The 21,941-nt window shown below is 33.3% G+C and overlaps 1 protein-coding gene across 11 annotated transcripts in view; it reads right to left on the bottom strand.

Annotated features, from left to right (window-relative positions):
• LOC114929124 (dystrophin, isoforms A/C/F/G/H) overlaps positions 1–21,941 on the bottom strand; it is a 420,071-nt gene that overhangs the window by 319,423 nt on the left and 78,707 nt on the right. For all 11 annotated transcript variants that reach the window (XM_085480171.1, XM_085480172.1, XM_029300536.2 and 8 more), the window contains 2 exons: positions 9,343–9,551; positions 1,509–1,607 (listed from right to left, as the gene is read on the bottom strand). In XM_085480171.1, the coding sequence (XP_085336297.1) occupies positions 1,509–1,607; positions 9,343–9,551 (308 nt within the window). The remainder of the gene's footprint in view (positions 1–1,508; positions 1,608–9,342; positions 9,552–21,941) is intronic.

Genomic DNA, 21,941 nt, shown 5'->3' with positions numbered 1-21,941 from the left:
AAATTTAACATATGTATGTTAACCTCATATATGTGTGTATAAATAAAAGTCATTTCAATAAAGATAAAATAAGATAACGTTACATTTAATTACTTCTTGCATATAACGATTTTACTCGCAATGTATCATAAAATATATATATTTTTTCTTGCACGATATAACAAACCCATAAAAAACCATGTATAAAATATTACATGATTTCTTGAATTTAAGAAAAAGTACGATAATACCGCATGAATTTCGGTAAAATAAATTCTCTCCTGATTTATCTGTTACACTGTCTGTAAAGTGAGATTTCGTGTCGCTCGCAATTCTGGATATCGATCCATTAAGTCCAATGCAATTAACGACTATGGCGGAATAACCCGCGCAACACGACGTCGACGCACAAAGGAAGGCGTGGCAATGTTCGTCGGAACCCTTAATGCCAATGCCAATGTCAGGGCTTTCCCGGTCAATCACCTGAACACCCCTACCTTCTTATTTTGGAAACTCGTCGTAGCTTTTACTCACGGTCACAAGCACCTTCCCTTTTCCTATCATCGTTCGCTGATAACTTTTCCACTCACGGTATTACGCTAGACTGACTCTGTGAGAAAGACGGGGCTGATGAGCATTTACCCCTGCAGCGAGCACTTGAGTCAAACCCTGGGGGTTGAAATATCGACTGTATGGAGGTGACAGTTTGCCAGGTTACCGACGTTGGAGCTTTTAGCTCTCTGTAGCTTTTACCACTGGCTCGTACAAGATACGATACGATACGACGACGAAAAACCATAATGTACGTAAATAAACTTTGCAATATTCATTTGCATAAAGACGATCGGCAATTGATAATTATCGCAAATTTTTTTAAACAAAGTGCAGGTCACTTTAAGTAATAAAGTAGAAGCAGGAAAACACAGCGCATAAAAACGCCCGCAATTTAATTTCGTGACCACCGTTTTTTTCGACGGCAGAACCGTTGTTGTTAAAACAGAAATAAAAAAAGAGAAAACAAAAAGAAAAAAAACGGCAGGTGAGCTTCCAATAATGCCACGCAAGCACGAATGAGGTAGCTTGAAAACATTGTAGTTTGGCTCGACAAATTACGATAAACTTCAAAGGCACGAGAACGTCCCAGCAATCGTTCGTTCGCGTTTGAAATCTTTACATCTAAGGCGGTCTCATAAAGGCACATGCGACTAATAAAAGCATAAATAAACACGACGTCGCGATATACCAGATAATTCAAAATTATCATGTATACGAATCTTTCGAATATATAAAATAATTTTCCTATTATTCTTTTAGACGATCTTGCGTTTAAAAAAATACACAATTATAAATTATATCCAATATTAATACATGAATATTATTTTAATTATTTAATTTATACACAAGAGTGCACATGCGCGTCTTAAATGATTACTTTTATTTTTATTTTAAAAAATACTAATGATGCGACCGATATTTAATCAAAAAGCAATTTATTAGGTATAAAAAATAATTCTGAATAATTGACTCACCTTTTGCTTATCCAGAAGATGCAGGATTTCGTCGACATCGCCGACGACTACGGATTGTTGTCGCAACATCCCTTCTTCGAGCGTAAGCCAGTCACGTATCTGCAACATAAGCGAGCAAAACAATTATGATAATGTACTATGTTATAATAAGAAGTTGGGATATAAGTGATAATCGATATTCACGAAATCTTTTTTATATTAAAAAAAATTATATAATTTACAAAAAAGTTACTATATTTCTTTACTAAAACATTAAATAAATATAAGATTAAATAAAAATATAATTATTTTCAAAACAAGACTGTAACTTTTAAAATGAACAACGCATCTTCGATTATTGTTCAGTTTAGAAATCAATAACTTATATGATGGATTAATTAGAAATTAGCCGTAGCAATTAACTCGTGTCTCTTGGGAAAGTGCAAATCGGGAAATGTCTCTATCATGTGAAAGTGGTTCAAATGAGATGGAAAAGAGCCGTTGGCTAGCAAAAAGGGGACGACGCAAGACCGGAATCAGGATATTTGCTGCCGGAAATTAGTAGGGAGTGTCCGTTCGTAAGTGGCCGACTTCGATTTACGTCGTACCACAATATCCATTAAGAAATAAGGATAGGCGAACGTCAAATGTAACTGGTGGCATTTTATAAAATCTCTGTCGAACTTTGAAGATATATTCCATAATAAATTAACAACTTAAATCATCAGTTAAAATTTTATTTTCACGGAAAGCGACGCGTTAAATAATAATCATAAAAGAAATAATCGTACAAAGTAATTTTTAAAGGAAAAATAATATTAATTCATTTAAAAAAAAAATTCGCAATGTAATTATTGTAAATGGATTGGAACCACCATTATACGGTGTGAATGAGCACTCAATTGTATTACAAATTTACATTTCCAACAGTCATTACGGTGGACAGTTTTTTCTTGTAAATGGCTCTATTGGTGCGTTTAATTAAATATCAAGGCGAGTTGCGTAATCACATTTCCATTCGAACTACGAGTTGTAAAGCCAATAATACATTTAAAAGCCCACACGGGCGCGAGTGAGTGTAACGCTTCGCTAGACACCGGCAACATTTCTGCTAGCGATTTTAGTCTAGATTGTTCGCCGTTGTGTTTCAAATTCTAGTTGAAATACTTCAAAAGATCGTGGCATCCAAATAAACCTTTATACGTCAAACAACATACGTTGAAAAAAAGGCACGCGGAATTCTCGACTTAACACCGGCTGATCATCGATCGGCGATGTAACAAGCAAGCGAGCAAGAAACTAGCATTCGAGGAGGGTTTCCCCGGATCGCGAACGTGGAACTTTCGAGGGAGTCGATAAATCGCGGAAGAGATAAACCGTAGTGCTACAGGAAATTAAGGTCTCGCTCGGTCCGGCAAGCCCCGGAGTCTGCCACCTAGTCTAAGCTCCTGAGCTCGTTCCACCTTTCACCCACCCTTGTCCGACTAGAAGCGGCCTTGATTAAGTGCCTGTTGTCGAAGAATGATCATATCCCTTGCATTTCCAAGTGAGCATTGTAAGATCCACGATTTATACATTCTCGTGTAATTCATAGATTTATCGCTTTTGAAAGTGCAATTTCGAAAATCTGTCGAAAATATACTGTGATATTAATTCTATAAAATAATCGTTATTTAGTAAAAATAATTATTCAAAATCATGTCTAAACAGATATTAATTTAAAAATGTATGAGCTATTCAAAAATTTAGGAATCAAAGACAAAAATAAAATTGAAAACAATTGATTTTTTCATTTATTTCTTTACGAGTAATGTAATTCGTATAAGATATGACATGCATGCTTTTATTAATTTTTTAAAAACAGTTTGCTAAAAATATGAAAGCTCTGTCTCTTTGATAACAGTTTATTCGATGTTTTTATTTTCTCTTTTATTTCTAGACAACTGAAATATAGTTACTGTTTATTCGCCGAAATAAGCTTTTTCACTATAAAACTTCACGAGTAAGCTTATATGTGTGTATGTGTGTGTCCGTTATGTATTTTTCACCGCACAATCTATATCTATTCTTATGCATAAAGAGTTTCATCGAAAATCGTGAAAGTTCCTGAGAATTCCGCTTCAAGAGTTTAACGACAAACTTTAGCACCTGAACAATAAAAAGAGACGTGATAAAGCGAACACACACTTTCCTTCGGAAATCAACTATATCGAGAACGACAGCGATCGAATTTTCAGTGCAATCATATTTTCACTATAGCAAACATTGTAAACTTAAATTGTAACATTGCAGACATTGGTTTGAAAATTACTTTTGTTTCTATCCTTCTTCATGCTTATTTTCTAATTCATTAATTAAAAACATACAAAAATATATAAAGGCTATTTAACTCGCGAATTGTCTTCCATGTTTATTTTAAAACAAAGTGCTTTCCGTAAGAAACGATTCTCTAAATGGTGTTGTCTCCCGAATGACAATAAACGTGGAAAAGTTGGCGCAGGTGCACTTTGCACGAAGTTTCTCGATTGTCGCTCTACGACTTTCTGATGCATCAAACGGTTCATTGGACAAGCTATTTCATCCTCGTTCTATCGCTTTTCTCTCTTTCTCTTTATGTTTCAATCGAAACTTTTATTATTATTGCAGTATTATTATTATTATTATTATTGCAATATATTATTATTGTAGTATAATCGTTTTAATATTTACAAACTAAACATAATAACTCTTGAACAAAGTTGTTACTGCGCTGTAATAAAGATGCTAAAAATTTAACAAAAATGTTAATAAAACTACTATTAAAAAATTCTTCTTACGATTAATCATTTTTTTAGCATGTTGTGAATTATGAAACAATGTTAAAAATTTTCAACTTTGCTTTATTCTATGTTAAAATTTTCAAACTTTATCTTTATAATTTATGTACATATAAATCTTTCTAGTAATTAGTTCAGAATTAATTTAATGGTTGCAAAGACAAAAACATGGAAATATCGTCGTTAATCATTCTCATATGTATGAAGAACAATGTCTGCTATTTCAGTATTTTATGCAGAACACATGTAAGCTTTCAAACTAGCCTCACATATTTTGTCACAAGGGTAACCAAGAATCTAATAAGCTGAATACCGCAAAGAGACTCAAATTATTGGAGTGCCACGGAAACGCGAACACGGGAATTCGGTATAGGAAACCGCATACTAACATTGTGTTCGGTGAAGTTTCAAAATTGAAATTTGTTTTACATACAACGAAAATTCGCCTTGTCGAGTACATTTCTTATTCACATTAATTATATCAATCCTACAATTTACGAAATTTAATACGTTGTAGGTACCAATTGAATAAAAAGAACATAGAATAAAACAAAACAATTAATTCATGTAATCTCGCAAATTAATGTAAAATCAAAAAGAAAAAATACTTAATACAAAAAATATTATTTTATCAATACACATTTTCTTATAAAAAAAATAAAAATGTAAAAAAAAGAGGTTGTATAAAATTTCTTTACTATTTACATTGTCAGCATCGTATTATAAATTAATGGAATTTTAGAATTTTTATTTTTAAATCTTTAAAACCTTATCTAAAAAAAAGTTTCCAAACCGCACGGTTTTTTATGCCTATATACATATTAATACATCGTCCATACAATGTAAAATATAGATAGCTAAATCGATATCGATTCTAAATAAATTATACACATTTAATTTTTATATATGTGACGAATCTATTTCTCGATTACTAGTTAATGAATTAAAACCTTCGAAATAAACTCCGCGACTCGATAAATTTAATGGACAAGGAATAAAATGTGGTTTGCCATCGTAAAACAAAATAGAATGACAACTTGATTTCTACTCAAGTCTCATTAGCTTGAGGCATCTCATCGCTTTATGCAAACAGCACAATACTTGTCAGTGCGACAGCATAGCCGGAAATAGAAGCAGGGAGATAGCTGTTATAGCGTTGGACTGCCTGCATCTGACTATTGACTCGGCAAATAGGAAAAGCGTTCCGGAGCCTGTGCAATGTTGACCGAGACATTCGTAAAAGTTATCTGGACAATAGCTTGAGATATTACATGTTGTCAAAATTACATTTACGTCAAGTAAATCATGTCTTATATATCGTAACCATTCAATCGACTATTGACTTTTAATGTATATTGTTTCATGATATCTTTCGGAATGAAACTCAATATTGCAAAATTAAAATATATTGACATAAATGTATCCTTAATTTGCAACAGCTGCACAAGAGCTCTAAATATGTAAGATCAAAAGTTGCTTCACCTTTTATGATGTACGTGTAAAATGTCACGTTTTCAAAGGAAACTGTAATGTGACTCTGACGAGTAAAAGAGCAAAAGACGTTTCGCGAAATATGAACATGATAGCTTGGATCACAAGAGCTCAAAGAGAAGAAATCCTCGAAAAACAAGTGGAAAAAACGCGCTACGAGCTCAGCGAAAAGAAAGATAGAAATGCCTGAGGATTTTATAACTGACAGCCTGAGCGATGATATACGTATCTATGTTATATTGTGTGATAAAAATCCCTTAACAAAAGTACCTTGATAAAAAGAATAAATTAAAAAAAAATGCAAACCCAAATATAAAAAATAAAATCAGAATATATAACGCGAATATATAAAAACACGTGCGTACTTTATTAAATAATATCGTATTTACTAAACCCGAATAAATTTTTCATCAACTAAAGTGGACTTTAAATCAAATTTTGGGTACTATAAATTTCCATTCGGCAGAACCAGACAAACCTTGAAGAGGACATTCTATGCGGATACAAAAGTGGAAAATTTGACTTAATTTATTTTAGCATATTTACTAGATTGTGCTCCCTTATGTGCGCCGTAAGAACCGCAGCACAAGCACGAAAAGTGAATTGAGCTCAGAATGGCGTGAAGGGAGAGAAACTGACAGAGTAATTCGATAAAATTGACCAAGTTATACGCCTGCATGAACGTCGGGTCCCTTCCCTCTCGTGCTGTCCACACCGCTGTCACACAAATCTAATTCTTATCCCTGATAACCGAACTTGTGCCATCAATCGCAGAATATTCAGACAGGATTTCATTTCTTTCGAAATTTGCAGTCGCAATCAGATCGCGACTGGAAAAGAATACAGTCTAAGTCAAATTAATCTCATGAAACATGCTGACGCAACAAAAAGCTATTCGCGACAACAACGGACAAGCTTTAAAAGAATCATTTATAATTCTCATCGAGCTATTATTGTGCAATTTGCACATCATTCACTATTTATGTAAAAAAATTAGCGAAAATTGCGCGTCCGGTAAAAGTGTCGATAATGAGAAATAATTAAAAAGAAAAAAATATTCTCAAAATAGAAAAATAATAACAAATAAATATTAATTAAATAAAATAAAGAGTAAAAGCAATTTAGAAGAATAGACATTTTTCAAATACGTACAATATTATATTAAATAAATTGTTTTAATAAGCATTTTACGAAAGAGAATGTAATTTAACGCGATGAAAAAGAAGCTTTCATTACGGCGAACCCGTGTGATATAAGTAGAAGAATAGATCATAAAACACAATAGACTAAAGGTTATTTAAAAGGACAGCATTCTTAATATAACCATGGAAGCTTTTGTTATTCGCAAAGTTAAAATGTCACGCACGAAGCGTCGTCCGATTACTTCATGACAGTTTGACATCTCCGTCTACAAAAAAGGTATATATCTCTCCTGTTTCCGTATTCTCGGTACTTCGTCACAGATTTACATATAATTTATGAACGAACCGTGTTTTAGAGTAAGGAGACCAGTGGTAATATAATTTGTTTTGCCACTTTATAGAAACTGGTGCGCATAAGCGAAAGCGAAATAAAAGGGTGATTAAAATCAAGTTTCAATAAATGTTAATTCGCATGAAGAAACTTGCAATGCAAAGTTTATACTAGCTTTTGAAACATCGCTTCAAGTTATTGCTCTCCCCTCGCAATTAAATATTCCTTCAAAGTTTAATTTTACATTTATTAATTATAAAATCGATATAGCATATCGATAATGAGAAAAGGTGAATATAAACAATATGTCAGAAATGTCGATCAGACATATATATCGTTCCATTCCGAATACCGAGCGGAAAGCGAATACAATCTAATCGACACCCTGGTAATCAAGTTAAGACTCCTCGCCCTTGCGGAACACACACTACAATATATACTAACATGTGCAGAGAATAGAATAACGGAGAACGCCCCGTATGCTTAATATAATCTGCAACGGTAGATTTTAATTTACGTTTACAAAGAGAACGTTTTTCCATCAGCGGCCACATAATAAACCTTTGTTCTTTTTAGCTTAAAGTTTTTCTTCTCTCTACGAAAAACATCAGTATATATTCGTTTAAAGGTACAAGAGATTTTTTGAAAAACCATAGAGAGAAAGAGAGAGAGAGAGAAACAAAAAAAATATATCCTACTCGTCCTACTCGTTAAAGTTCAAAAAGGGCGCAATATGAAACGCAACATGTAGCTACATAAATACATTTACATCGATGTAACGATACATATCACATTATTCGCATCTCTACATTTTTATGACTCTCATGCGAAAACGTTATTTTACACGATGTTACACGAACCAGATTTTGTGTCCGTGTTTTACAACATTGTACGAAAAAAAGGATCGGTTTTCTTTGCAATATCTATCGGCTAGATAAATTTACTAAAAAAATACGCGATTTCCCATGCACAAGGTCATTCAGCATATTTCTCACCGACATTCGCTCAGAGAACTGTCGGATCCCAGCAACGCACGTTACTGCCATATTCTCGTCAGTCTCTCTCTACGCATTCGCGTAATTTATGCGCTTTAATTAGCCGAGATGCCCGAGGACAGGCAAGCTTGCTATTATCGTACCTCCGCCATTTTTGAAGACGCGAAAAAACTACAGAGAGTTTTACATTATAAGTTTCGCGCACATTTCATCTGACGTAAAATTTCTCATAAAAAACTAATGTATTTTCGATCGCGTGAAAAAAAATAGTCGGATTAAAATAAATAGATCTCGAAAAAAAGTAATCGCAAAAACCAATCGCTTCGAAACATTCATTCTCTCTTCGTTGAGAATATTTTCATCTCTTCTCGTAGCAATACCGAAGTAATCAAATCGATATCTTCCGCGATCGGGTGTTCCGAAGCTAACCGACCGTTAATTATTATCTGTTACAGAGCTTCTGGAGAGGCGTAATGGTATCAGTTTATCAGACCTCGTTAATTTTCTTTCTGGCGCGTGAAAATATATTTCTATCCTTAGTAATTATTTCATTGCAGATTTTCGTTTTGTGTACCTGGTCCTTTCATTTTTAACGTTTAAATGGCTTTTCGGGAATAATAAAAACACCTCGAGTTAGAGTACAATTTGTACTGTAAATATATAATAAACATTGTATCGGTTTACTTTCGGTGTTTTCGTGTAGCTTTAGAAGAATATCTTTAAAAATACTAAAATATTTCACTACTGTGAGAACACATAAAAATCAGTAATCTCAAAATAAATATATGTATATGATAAATATAATATCAAATAAAATATAAATAGTCACAAAAATATATACAATAATAGCTAAGTGCGCTTGAATAAAAGCATAATAAAAAAATATCATATGTATACCCCTTATTTCTAAATATTCATGAGAAAAAAAAAAAAAAAAAAAAAAAAAATTGAGGTATCCCAAAATATACCTGAAATTTAGATACGATATATAGCTAATACTTTTTTCCCCGCATTTTTCAGATATACAAATGCTATTGTCCTCGCAGCTTCACGCACGCGTACAAGTATAAGCTCGCTTACCTGAAGCACTGATTTATCGAGTCCCGCGACGAGGGCGGAAGCTGAAGTGGAGGGTGAAGATGAAGACGAAGCCGAGGAAACGGAGGTGTTGCTAGTCGCTACGGGGGTCGACGGTGACGAGGGGGCAGGAGAGGGTGACAACCCCCGGGAGCCCCCTGCAGCTGCACCCGCCGCCCCCGGTGCCGCGGTGCCTACACTCCTTTCCACTTCTGTAACAGGGAAACAAAACCATATCTCCATTAGAGCGTGCGGCGTCGTGTCGTAAAAGTCGGCAGGCCGTATCTCCTGCGGCCGCCCGTCAACGTGACGAAAATTGATGCGCTCGCGGCACAGCCGGAAGCAAAGTGAGCACTCAGACATCCGTTCAGCGATGTTTCCTAGCCGACCGTATGCATACATCGAATTATCGATCAATGAGAGATCGCGCTCGTGAAAAAACAATTCGATTTGCATTTCCTCGCGAGAACTGCTAATTTTTCAGTTGCGATTCGCCGACGTTGTAGTATTTCTCCTCACGTGCACGGTGAAAGATAATAAGACGGAAAAGACAGGTTCGAAGGAGGGAAAAATAGAAGCAAGAACTGAGGCGAAATGGTTTCGAGGCACGTATCGAAGGATGCACGGTCAATTCATTGAATAGGAAAGTAACTTTCATAGTTTATAAGTTTACCCGTTTCATTCCCTTTCGGATCGAGGCCATCTCAGGTGAACCCTGCGCGGCGATCGTCGAAGACGAGCTTAATGCCCGTCTCTAATGTAATTGAAAACTTTCGTAAACGCTTTTTCGCAACCCCTCGATTTGTAACGCTCGTCTGTCTACAAAGCGCTTAAACGTTACTTAGAAACGCGTTGCGCCACTTGCGATCGAGTAATGATATAAAACTTTGCTCTCGGTTTCTATCTATCCTATAAACAGTTAGCAATATCCTCTGTGTATGTTCATGTGTTTGTGTACGTACGCATTAGCTGATGCGAGTAAATTGATAAATTAATAACAGTCCATGATTATTGCTAATGATTATTGATAATTTGTATAATTTTAATTGCATCTATATTGCAGTGATATAGTATTACAGGGATATTTATAATATGGATTTGGAATAATTAATATTAATTGTATTTATTAAAGTTTCTATATCTTATCTTCGATTATATTATGTCGAAAGAACAAATTTTAGATTTTTACATTATAAATATAATATAATTTTATATTTAATATTTCGAAGTAAATGTTTTATCACATGACTGCATTTGCGATCGGTAAATCAAGCTTGTAAAATATATCAAACATTCCCCGTTTTGGTTCATTAATCACAGTAATTAGCCATTTAATTTACTGTTATAATATATCGCTGTTATACCATACATTCGCGTACGGTAAATACGAATTACAATAATCAATAATAATACGTTTATTTACTATTTAACAAATCAAAATGAAAATCTTTAATGACTTAACAACTTTTGCTTCATTTAGCGCAAGTATTTTTTTCAAAAAAGATATATTCAATTCAATATATAATAATATAAAAATAAATTACTCATATTATTCTTTTTTAGATCCAGAATGATTTCACATACAGCGAGAAAGATTTAACAATTAAAATTGATATATTTTAACATATCATTTATAAAACAATTACTAATGTTACCAGTTTTGTATATTATATAAAACAATCATTAGGTAATATTACAAATTGGTTAAAATAATAATTATTCTTTTTTAGATCCAGAATGATTTCACATACAGCGAGAAAGATTTAACAATTAAAATTGATATATTTTAACATATCATTTATAAAACAATTACTAATGTTACCAGTTTTGTATATTATATAAAACAATCATTAGGTAATATTACAAATTGGTTAAAATAATAATTAGAACGCTTGCTTTTAGACAATTGTTACCGCAAACGAGTCCTCTGGTTACCCCCTACAGTTGATCATTTATTTATACAACTATGCAAGCTCGATGCGCTCGTTTACTCGATCAGAATAGCACTAAACTAGCACTGCATAAAGCTAGCAAGGAAATTACTCCCAAAGCAGTATAACTGCTTTAGTGCTTGTGTTCCGCCAAGAGAAAGAAATATCAAAGCTGATTCCCGTGTTTATACGGTCTGCCATATTAATTTCATTCTGAGATATTTTTATAAATCAGATTTTTGTTGTGTAAATTATTTTTTGTACATATCAACTCCACAATATGTATAATTTATAATTTAATTTATAATCTTTGTTAATAAAAATTTACAAACAAGAGCATTTATTTAAAAAGAGAAATTATTTAAAAATTCATTTACGTTTATTAATTATGAAATAAATGATTGTAAAAATAATCGCATTGTCAATGGCACAAAGAAATATCACTAGGACTGCTACAAACATTAATTTTGTAAAGCACTACAAGAAATATTTGTATATTATATTTTTCGTCCAGCATCTGTATCTAAATAATTTCGTCGAGTACAAAAGACATACATACTTTCTACAATAAATTCCAAACGTGCTGCAACTCAAAGAACGTCTCCAGAGATTATAAATTATGTAAAAAATCGTCTCAGTCCAGTTTTAAAGAAGCTATTATGTTTTTATTTCCGGACTTTTCCACCCGAGTTAGTACCGTCGAGCATTATCTTAACAATTGGTCTTGCTACTTTTTTATTACTGTATTGTCTAAAGCCGGGAGAAAAAAATTACGAAAATAAAAAAAGTTCAAACGATGAAACGATGAGCAGATAACGTCAGCAGGAGAGAATAGTTTGCTCGGGTAATTACTTACAAACCGCGAAACTTTTGTCAGCAAAGAATTCTTCCGACGATATTTCTTAATACATTCCCTAAACTTCGAGGACAATCTATATGTTCACGACAAAGTACTTTGCCGTTGAAATGAGAAACCGGTGGGCTACGAGCAGCCCTGCTAATTCAAAGGGAAAGCAGTTATGCAAACGTACAGAGACATTCACCGTGAACTTTCAAGGATACACCGTTCACTTTCTGCTCAAATTTCTTCGTGTCCCATCTCGCCCGCTCGCACAAATTGTGTGTATACAATTTGCGAAGTTGACAACTGCACAAATCTCGGTCGAAGCAGCCTGACTGACGCGAAGAAAGATAGCTACCCCGAATTTAAAGGCTACTTTGCATAGTTATGTGCAGGACAAATTGAAATAAAGAAATAATATTATTTAAACACAAAAAAGGACAAAAAAGTTTACATCATGTGATAAATATAAAAAAATGCAAAAAATTATCAGAAAGTTGACACATTAATAAGATATGATTTAAACAACAAAAGTAAATACTTAATTATATTAGCATAAAGTAGATATAAGTAGTATTTAAAAATTGCTATTTTTGAATTGTTGCTACTTCTCCATTTAAAAAACTGCATTTTATTAAGGAATGTAAAAAATTTAAATAATAAAAATTGAAATATATAATTGAGAGAATCAGACCAGAAAAAATCTAATGGATTACTAAATAATCATATACATACTACATAAGTTGAAAGACGCGAGTGCATATTATTTTGCTTAAATTTTGCACAACAGAAGAGAACTTAATACAGATAAGACACACAAGGTTCGGCGCATAAACCACAGAACGTTTACAAAGTTCTGTCATAAGTCGTCGCAACTTCTAAGCCCCGTACACGCTAGAGTTACATAATCTCCATGGCGGTCGGATGAGTTACGATACACGCTAAATACATAATAAGCATGACGGTGCATACTCTATCTTGCTCGCTTCCGTTCTATCAGAGGTATGTAAGTAAGAGCCAAATCTAGATAGTGAAGAAAATTGAGCTACAAACATTATACAAATTTCTTAGCAAATATCATCGAAAATTTTATAAATGATGATACATGTTTAAAATCATAAAGTCTACACAAATCACAAAGTCAAAAGTAAAATAAATACAAAATTTGATCAATTATCTTTAAACGGTTGTAAAAATTATAAATTAATTATAAATAACTTTGTATTTTTGAATAATATTAATAATACGAGCTTTTTGATCTACTTTCTATATAAAAATTCAATTTCAGAGAAATCTTGAATAATGAATTTTTTATTCTAACAATAAATTGCATCGTTGAAAAATTTCACCGTCTGATATTTTTACGGAAAAAAAATATTCAAAGTTCTAAGACAAATCGTATTTATTTCCCTACTAATTTAGACAGCGTAACGTAAATGATACTTCCCGATGCTGCGTGGCCTGAAGGAAAGTGGTCCTTGAAGAGAACATTCGTAACACTTGTCGCCGCGGCAGCTGTTAAGAGCGAGTTATTATTCTCGTAATAACGGCAACGAGGGTGGAAACGTTTTCGATACCACACGATGAGTATTACTCAAAACGCGTATCAAAAATAATAAAATACACATGTCAGTCAATAGTCTGTCGTACAAAATAATAGAAATCTTTTCCCGACAAATAAAAAAAAAAAAATAAAAATATTTTATAAAATGTAACTTCATTAAACAATAGAAAAGAATTACAGACCCAAGTGCATCCGTAACAAAATTAAAATCACATAAAAACATTACCATTTATAATACACAGATGTCACTTATACAAAGAATAGAATTAATATTAATTCTCCATTATAAAACAAATAAAAAAACTGAAGGTAAATGTACATATGTGTACATAAAAGAACTCAATATAAACCAACGAAGCCGCTAGACGCTTGGTAAACACAAAACATGTTTAATAAAGTGTATAGGATAATAAACGATGTGCGGGAATCAGACGATAAATCTTTGTGCGTGACAGCGATGTCTTATCAAAAGGGAGCTTTATATACGATCCGACATGAAAAAATGTCTCGCTCGATTATGAGGTTAACTACAACATATCGATTAGATTATTAAATAGATTGCTACAAATCTAGATTTATTCAACCTCACCAGAAACAAAATGAAAATGTAATCTTATCCTAATCAATATAGTTAAGTCAGATTTGTGAAAGCTTTACGAGACCTATATAGAATTCTTTCATTTACTTTCTTAGCATGAGGTGAAGTAATCGGATTCTAGATTAAAGATCTCGTCCTTCGCTTCCATTCAATTCAACTCTATCAAATCTCGTTTTGATCGTCAGTCCAGCAGTTATTTTTATCCCTAATCATTAATCACTGCATATAAGATTTCTAATTTTAATACCCATCTCCTTTTCCCTCTCCCTATCTCCTGCGCGTAAAATTCCATTTATATCCATTCGCATACGCAAACTTTGCAGATACAATTTATCGTAGGAAAAAACACGAATATATACTTACGAAAGTACGCGCATAAGTTCTCTCTCTCTCTCTTTCTAATACGGGAGAAAAATTTCTATTTACATACGCTGTATTCGATAGTCTCGAAGTGAAAGTTACGAATACTTTATTTCGTGTAATCAAACTTTGGAAGTCCCGTTATACGTATGTCAAGAGATTTGAAAAATAAAATGTTGAAAAAAAAGATTTGAAATAAAAGTTAAGAGACAAATCGCGAGTGGTAGCAAAATTCTCGTGCATTAGTTAGTTTACAATGCTAACAAGGAAACAGAAAAATAGCAGCAGCGCCAGCGGCCAACCGTTTTCGCGGTGGTGGAGAAAATCTCGCGGCGTACGAGAGAGAGCACACGATTTATCCCTTATGCAGTAAACGAGGGACGATCCGGCTCAGACTGTCGCCGTTGAAGTAGAAATCCCTTGTTAGCAGGCGGCGTACAGCGAGGCAAGCTGAGACGAGACGAAGCGAGCGTCGCCGCCGCGGAATGACCCCCACCGTGAAAAATAGAACGAATTTACAGCGAGAAGCATCAATTCTCTTCGTGGCAGCAGTTTTATTCCGGCAAGGGAAGGAAAAGGAGAGCGCGCGAATACTTTTCGCTCTCTCTTTCTCCACGGAGGTGAAAAATAGGAAAGGCGCGTTGCGAGCACGGCTTAAGCGTTCGTCTGTCCGCCTGTCTTCCGGGGATAAGTGATGTGACAGTACAACGAAGATGCGCGAAGGGAAAAGCGGCGTGGTGAGAGAGGGCGGATCGTATATAGCGGCAACATATAGGGGGAGGAAGAAGCGAGGATGGGTCGTGAATGAGAGTGATGGATTGCACGCCACCATCCACTGACACTCTTCCACCAAAGGGCAGGTCGCTCATTGTACCGCAGAAACCGGAACCCACAACTTGTGCCGTCTACATTTCCGGTCGGCTGAACGACGATCCGATCTGAAAACGCGGCCGTGTCTTTTCTATATCGAAAGGTCTTCGACCGGATGCATCCGACACAGAACAGGTTGCATAAGCCTATGAGTTCACGATTCGGTTTTTTTTCAGTTTATTATTCGTAGCTATTATATAGATCGAGAACAAGGAAAATTTATCTACTTGTAGATAAATTAATTATATTATGTATTTATAAATATATAATATATTAAATTATTATTTTATGTATTTTATAAAAAGCAAGATGTTTTAGTTTGATAGAAATATGCTTTTACTTAATGAATAAAAAAAGATTAATTTTAATGCATTATTTATTTTCGAAAGTGAATTATTCTCATTATTTATCTGAACAGATTATATCAAAAATTTATTATAATAATAAAAACAAAGTCAAAATATAAAAAAGTTAGATTTTAATTTTTGTTCTGCTACTAAATAAATATATATAATACTGATAACTTAAATAAACTCACGATATCAACAAATTTCACAATTAAGAGAAAGCATTCCGTAATTTTAATCATCACGTTTAGACCACAAAAGGAAATATTAGTTGATTATGATTAGAGGTATCGTGGAAGTGTGAATTCCTGTTTCCGGTAATACTGCTAATTGATAAAAATAAATAATAGTCTACAGAGAAAGGAAGGAAAAAGTAAAGAACAAAAAAGAAGAAAAGATAATTAACGTAAAAAATGATAACTTGTAGCTTAATTCGAGTTAAACCGAAAAAAGCAAAATATAAGTAAAATACTAAAAATATTTCGATGTAAACGACAGTCATTTCTTAGCAACTATATTTATTTATGAAGATTAATTATATAATTATATTTCGCATTTTTTCAGATTATATATTCAAAACCTAGATATACAGCTTTAATGAATTATTAAAAAACTTAGATAATATAAAGAACTTCTATTAGCATCAAGTGCAAGAAATTGTTGCAAATGTAACAACAGGTTTTAAATGATACACAAGCTAAAAATAAGTTTAAATTCACTTAAAAGTAACAGAAATCTCTATTGAAAAGTTTCTTGAAAAAGATATCACTGAACTCATTTCGCAAAAATATATGATAACTCTTGACGAATGAAGTATTCTATCTTAATTACTACGGACGAAAATTATTAATATTACCTTCCAGCTTAATCAAACAAATGAAAATATGTAGACGTGACAGTACACCGACAACCTAATTCAAATTATATGAATAACACAACTGTGGAATAAACCAAACTACAGAATCTATGAATAAGCCCGTTGCTGTTGTATTATGAAATGCATAAATTTGGATTTATTCGTTCATCCCTATTAGCTGCACGAAGAGAATGTTGTGTACCTGTTTAATAATTAAAAGCTACGGCCGTCAGGCTTGAAAAATTATTATCCGAAGTCCAAATGGAATTTCGTAGCAAGACCGAAACAAATGTGAATATTAATAGACACCGCGGATTATCGTGGCAGGTGGTACAAATGCGACTGAATCGATAAAATCTGCATGAATGACGTAATAAAATTGGAACAAAAATATTTAGAAAAATATAAATAAAACAAGAAAATTCTTTTTATCTAATAATTACCAAATTTCAATTATTTTTTGTTGAATTATGTACATATGTATATAAGAAAAAAATTTAATATTGTATGAAAATATCTTGAACGTTAAAATATTCTATTACTTCTTAATCAAATCTGACTAATATAATAATTATATGTATATCGTAAAGTGAACCGAATTCGAATAAATAAGTAAATGTCATTATATAATTATGAGAAACTATTTGATCGAAAATGCAATTTTCAGTTTACGAAACACGATTAAATAATTTCCGTAGCTACAATTAAGCTTGATATTACATTTTCAATTTTAAGAACTATAATCAGTTCGCAAAAGTCTCGTGGACATGGTCAGATATAACTATATAGCTAATATAATAACTAATTTAATCGAGTATATGGACGAGATCTGTTTCCGGCTTCAATAAAGGTCGTTAAGTATTCCGGCGAAGGTAGAAAAAAAGGAAATATTAATGCCCCTTCCCTATGGAACCATCACAGCAAAAGACGAATTAATCTGGCTTCACGAGAAGGGGCCTTTTCTGCCCCACGTTTTCGATGTAATTGAATCTCTCGTCTTTGCCAAGGCAATTGTACCACTACCCTCTCCCCGACAATCTAGGGCTGCTCTCTTACCGCGAGAAATTAATCTTCCTTTCCGCGGGAGCGATTCCACGATTGGCGAGAAAAAAACAAAAGTAATAGAGATCTATAATTCGAACCTGAACTCAGCACGAATACGAGTTCTTTCGCCGCGAGTCGGTGCCAATAAAAAGGTGATTCATCGTGAACGATTTGCTGAACAATTAACGTTAATCTCACGATCTTGCAAGGCGCACTCGAAAATTATAATCGTCACTTTTGATATTTGAAAGCAATTACGATCAACTGTACTGTAATTTGAAAAACTTGTGCAATCTAATTTTCAAAGTAAAAATTCAGGAAGACTGAGGATGTGTATACATCATCTTTGTGTACCGAGTATGTCTACGATATAATGATACTATATGAATAATTTATATATTAAATTATTTCTACTAGGTGAGCTTTAAAGCAATAATGGCAAAAGAGACTAATATACAATATAATACATGTTTTACGTCGCATGTAAACGCAGATATTTTGTTTTTTGTATATAGTCAAAAATATCGAATATATTGTTTCTGCATTACGACGATACTTTTATTGGAAAATATATGCGCAAATTATATTTTTATGAATGGTATATATCAAAATATGCAATTTTATCGGATATAGTCAGTCAAATTTTGGTTGTCATGATTATGATCCCCCAAAAAATATTTGTCATATCGGACAAAGAAATCTTGAACGCCGAAATAATGTCGGATATAAAGAAATGCAACAACCAAACCTCATTAAATCTTGCATTAGGATAATGGGATTGCTCTCATTATAGTCTTTCTGAACAAGGATTTCTGTTTATCAGCTCAAAACACTCCCTCCTCATTCTTGCAGCTACATTCTTTCCCGGCAGAAAAGATCGAAGATGATGACGAGGAAAGGAATAGAGAATGTAGCGAGGGACGGAGGTGGAGAAAAATTACTTTCGCAGCGAAACGTGACGGCAATACTAGAGTGAAAATTGCAAAATTGCGAACCACGCTTAAATATTAGATGCCATGTAAACGAAATTTTATCGACAGCTGGGCGCTTCGCTCACGATGCCAAGGTAATGCGGATACTTTCTTTCGAGATAAATTATAGGATCATGATTGAAAATTACGGCCTTTAGAATTGACTAGAGTTCATTAAAACATTCCAGATGCATATAGGCGATAATAGCGTAAGCTCGAATAATTATAATAATAATAGCGTTGGATCAAAGCTTCTAATTTGCAAACATAATAATTTCAAGACATACTCGTGAGACATCGTAGACTTACAGGTATTCTCGTAGAATCCTTGACACTGCGCAAAGCTTGTGAGAAATTTTCAACGAGAAGTATGTCGGTATTATGAAATAAATCGCCAGTCGTGTTCAAAAATATTTTCTTCCTCTTTCCTCGAAAAATATAAATCATGCGCTTACAGAAGTGGTTCGCAGCCACGAAGGTTCTCTTGTAAAGAAGATTACGCTGCCAAGGACTTTCCTCATTTTTCCCCGCGACGATCCAAATTAACATATTCATAAGATATGTATTAAGGATTCTCTTTGACGCCCGTTCCTTAAACATGTCGCTGGGCAACAGAGGAGTTTTTTCTTTATTTCACCCCATAAAAATTCAGTATCCTGTCACCAGCGCTTTTAAAGGGATAAAGATACAAAGCTTGTGTAAATAAATATCAATCTGTGTAATAAAGTACCACAAAAAGAGTAAACGGATACATCTTTTATAATGTAAGCTCCTCATACATAAAAATATAAATATTTCGTGCTCGATTCTACTATTTACTAAATGAAAAATGCGTCTCTAATTTTTTTTTTTTGTAACTTCAATCGTTATAATTACGTCTTTACCCAAACATGCAATATTTATTATATACTGTATAATGTACATGGTATATAATGTTGTGTATAAGTATACTGTATATAACCTGACTAGCAACTATATACTCGAGCCGCATCAATAATCTCTCCAGCATGCGATCAGCTGAGAGATTCGATCGTACTTATGGTTGATGCACTAATGTACGATTACGTACGCGAGTGCTCCGTTGCACTGACACGGGATGTACATCATGCATAATTCAAGAATGCATATATTGCCGATACAGCGCGTTACAGTTATGTAGATATATATTTTGGATGTTGTGCCACATACTTGTCATTCTAAATTCCTCATTCTAACGCATTCCACTCATTTCCCTGTCATAACTAAATAGCAAAAACGCATCATACGCATTTCCATAACAAAATTCACCAAAGCATATATCTCACGTTTGACTGAAGAATCGAAATAATATTTACATTAATATTAATCATATCTCACTCTGGCTTTGTTACATTCGTGTGTGTGACTCTTGTATATATTATATATTTTAAATATAAAACACATAAAGTAATATTAATGATAAAAAAATATTGAACAGCAGAAAGTATAATACATAAATAAATCATTATTATAAGCAGCTTTAAAAGAAAAATTCTTTTTTATCGCACAATTTCCCTTTGCATTACATCTTACTTTTATTTCTATCCCACAACCTAAGCCTGTCTCCGCGCGACTGACTTAAAAGATACGTTCAATTCGCTTCGAAATATCTAGCCGTGTAGCAAGCAAGTCCTGCTCTTTCGCTCGCTTCTACATCCTTATTTCGGTTGGTTGATCCTGCTCAACGGCAATCGTCTTATCCTGAACGTACCGCACCTTTGCCACATTCGTCGATGTCGACGTCGTCGCGACGCGATCGTAAACTTCAGACACGAATGAGATCATCGAAACCTTCCCGAACGAGATTCCTCCGGTAAAAGCCCTGCTTCCCAATAAGCACGCGAATTACAAAATTTATGACACCGACGTTTATTCGCGAACAAAGTTGTAGTGCTGCAACAGCACTTCCATTAGCTTTTTAAATGCAATGTATACAAAAAGATATAAATGCGATATTTTCACCCGATTAAAACAAAACGTGAAATGCTAAAATCTATATAATATAATATTAAATTACTAATATATATAATATATACAAAAGCACAAAATATATACATATTGTGTGCACATAATATAACATAAAACATTCTATATTAATTCTACTCTTTTGTTAATAAGAGTTTATTATTTGAGATCATTATTAGAGTAAAATAGGAATAATCAAAATTAAAATATTAAATAATAAATAAAAAAATTAAAAAAAAGCTGATTAAATAATTGCTTAATCGACTCTAATAAAAACCGGCTTGGAAATTTTTAATGACGTTTTTACAAATTATGAGGGGCAACGTATTCACATTTAGCAAAGTGTCCATAAGAAACTCACCCTTCCTACTCTCATAAATAATTAACGCTAGCGGGAGTTGCTGCGTTCCCTTCGTCAAGAATAAAGAATTTTTCTAAGAGTAAAGGATTTTGACCCTCCACGTCGTCCATTTTCAGACTTTTCTCAGTAGACGTTACCTATCCAAAGTGCGTATACGCGACTTCATTAATATCGTACGTCCGTCTGGCATGTCGCGCAAAGTCGTATGCTGACTGCAGATACTTCAAAAAATCCTACTCCGATCAATAAAGAGAATTTTCATGGCTGCATCTTGATAAACGACATTATTTATCGTACAAAATTATTTATATTAAAAAAGAAAAAAAGATAAAAAATACTTGTACATTATTTAATTTAACGAAAAGCGACTAACAAATTGGACAATTCATATATATCTGGCTAAAAATCAAATATAATCTATATAATCTACCTTTAATATAATTTAGAAGAGATATATATGTATATTTAACAAAATATAAAATATATATCTTTAGATATATCTAAATAATGCAACAAAAATAGATAATGAAGAGGGATTTGCATTTGGTCGCAAACTAATTTTATTTTTTGTATATATTTTGCAATGTATAAAAAAATGTCAATTCATTAAATTGACAATATTGAAACTTTGCATTAGAATTCTTTATAATAAAATCGAAAGTTATTATCGCGACACAATTAAGTGCTTCTTTTATATCACGACGTCTCTCATCTCATAAATCTCAAGTATATCTCGCTCGTCGATCTCATTACTTTTTCAATCTTAATTAAACTGATAATCTTGCAACTCATCGACCCGCAATCGTTCGTATCTTAAGAGAGACGCGGAAATAGATCGAAAGCAAAGATGTAAGAAGAGGTATGCTACTCGGATCG

The sequence above is a fragment of the Nylanderia fulva genome, unplaced genomic scaffold (assembly GCF_048542155.1).
Source record: "Nylanderia fulva isolate GAGA-0341 unplaced genomic scaffold, ASM4854215v1 Scaffold14, whole genome shotgun sequence".
Classification (NCBI taxonomy): Eukaryota; Metazoa; Arthropoda; class Insecta; order Hymenoptera; family Formicidae; genus Nylanderia; species Nylanderia fulva.
Note: the sequence above shows the minus strand (reverse complement) of the source record. Positions and strands in the feature narration are given on the sequence as shown.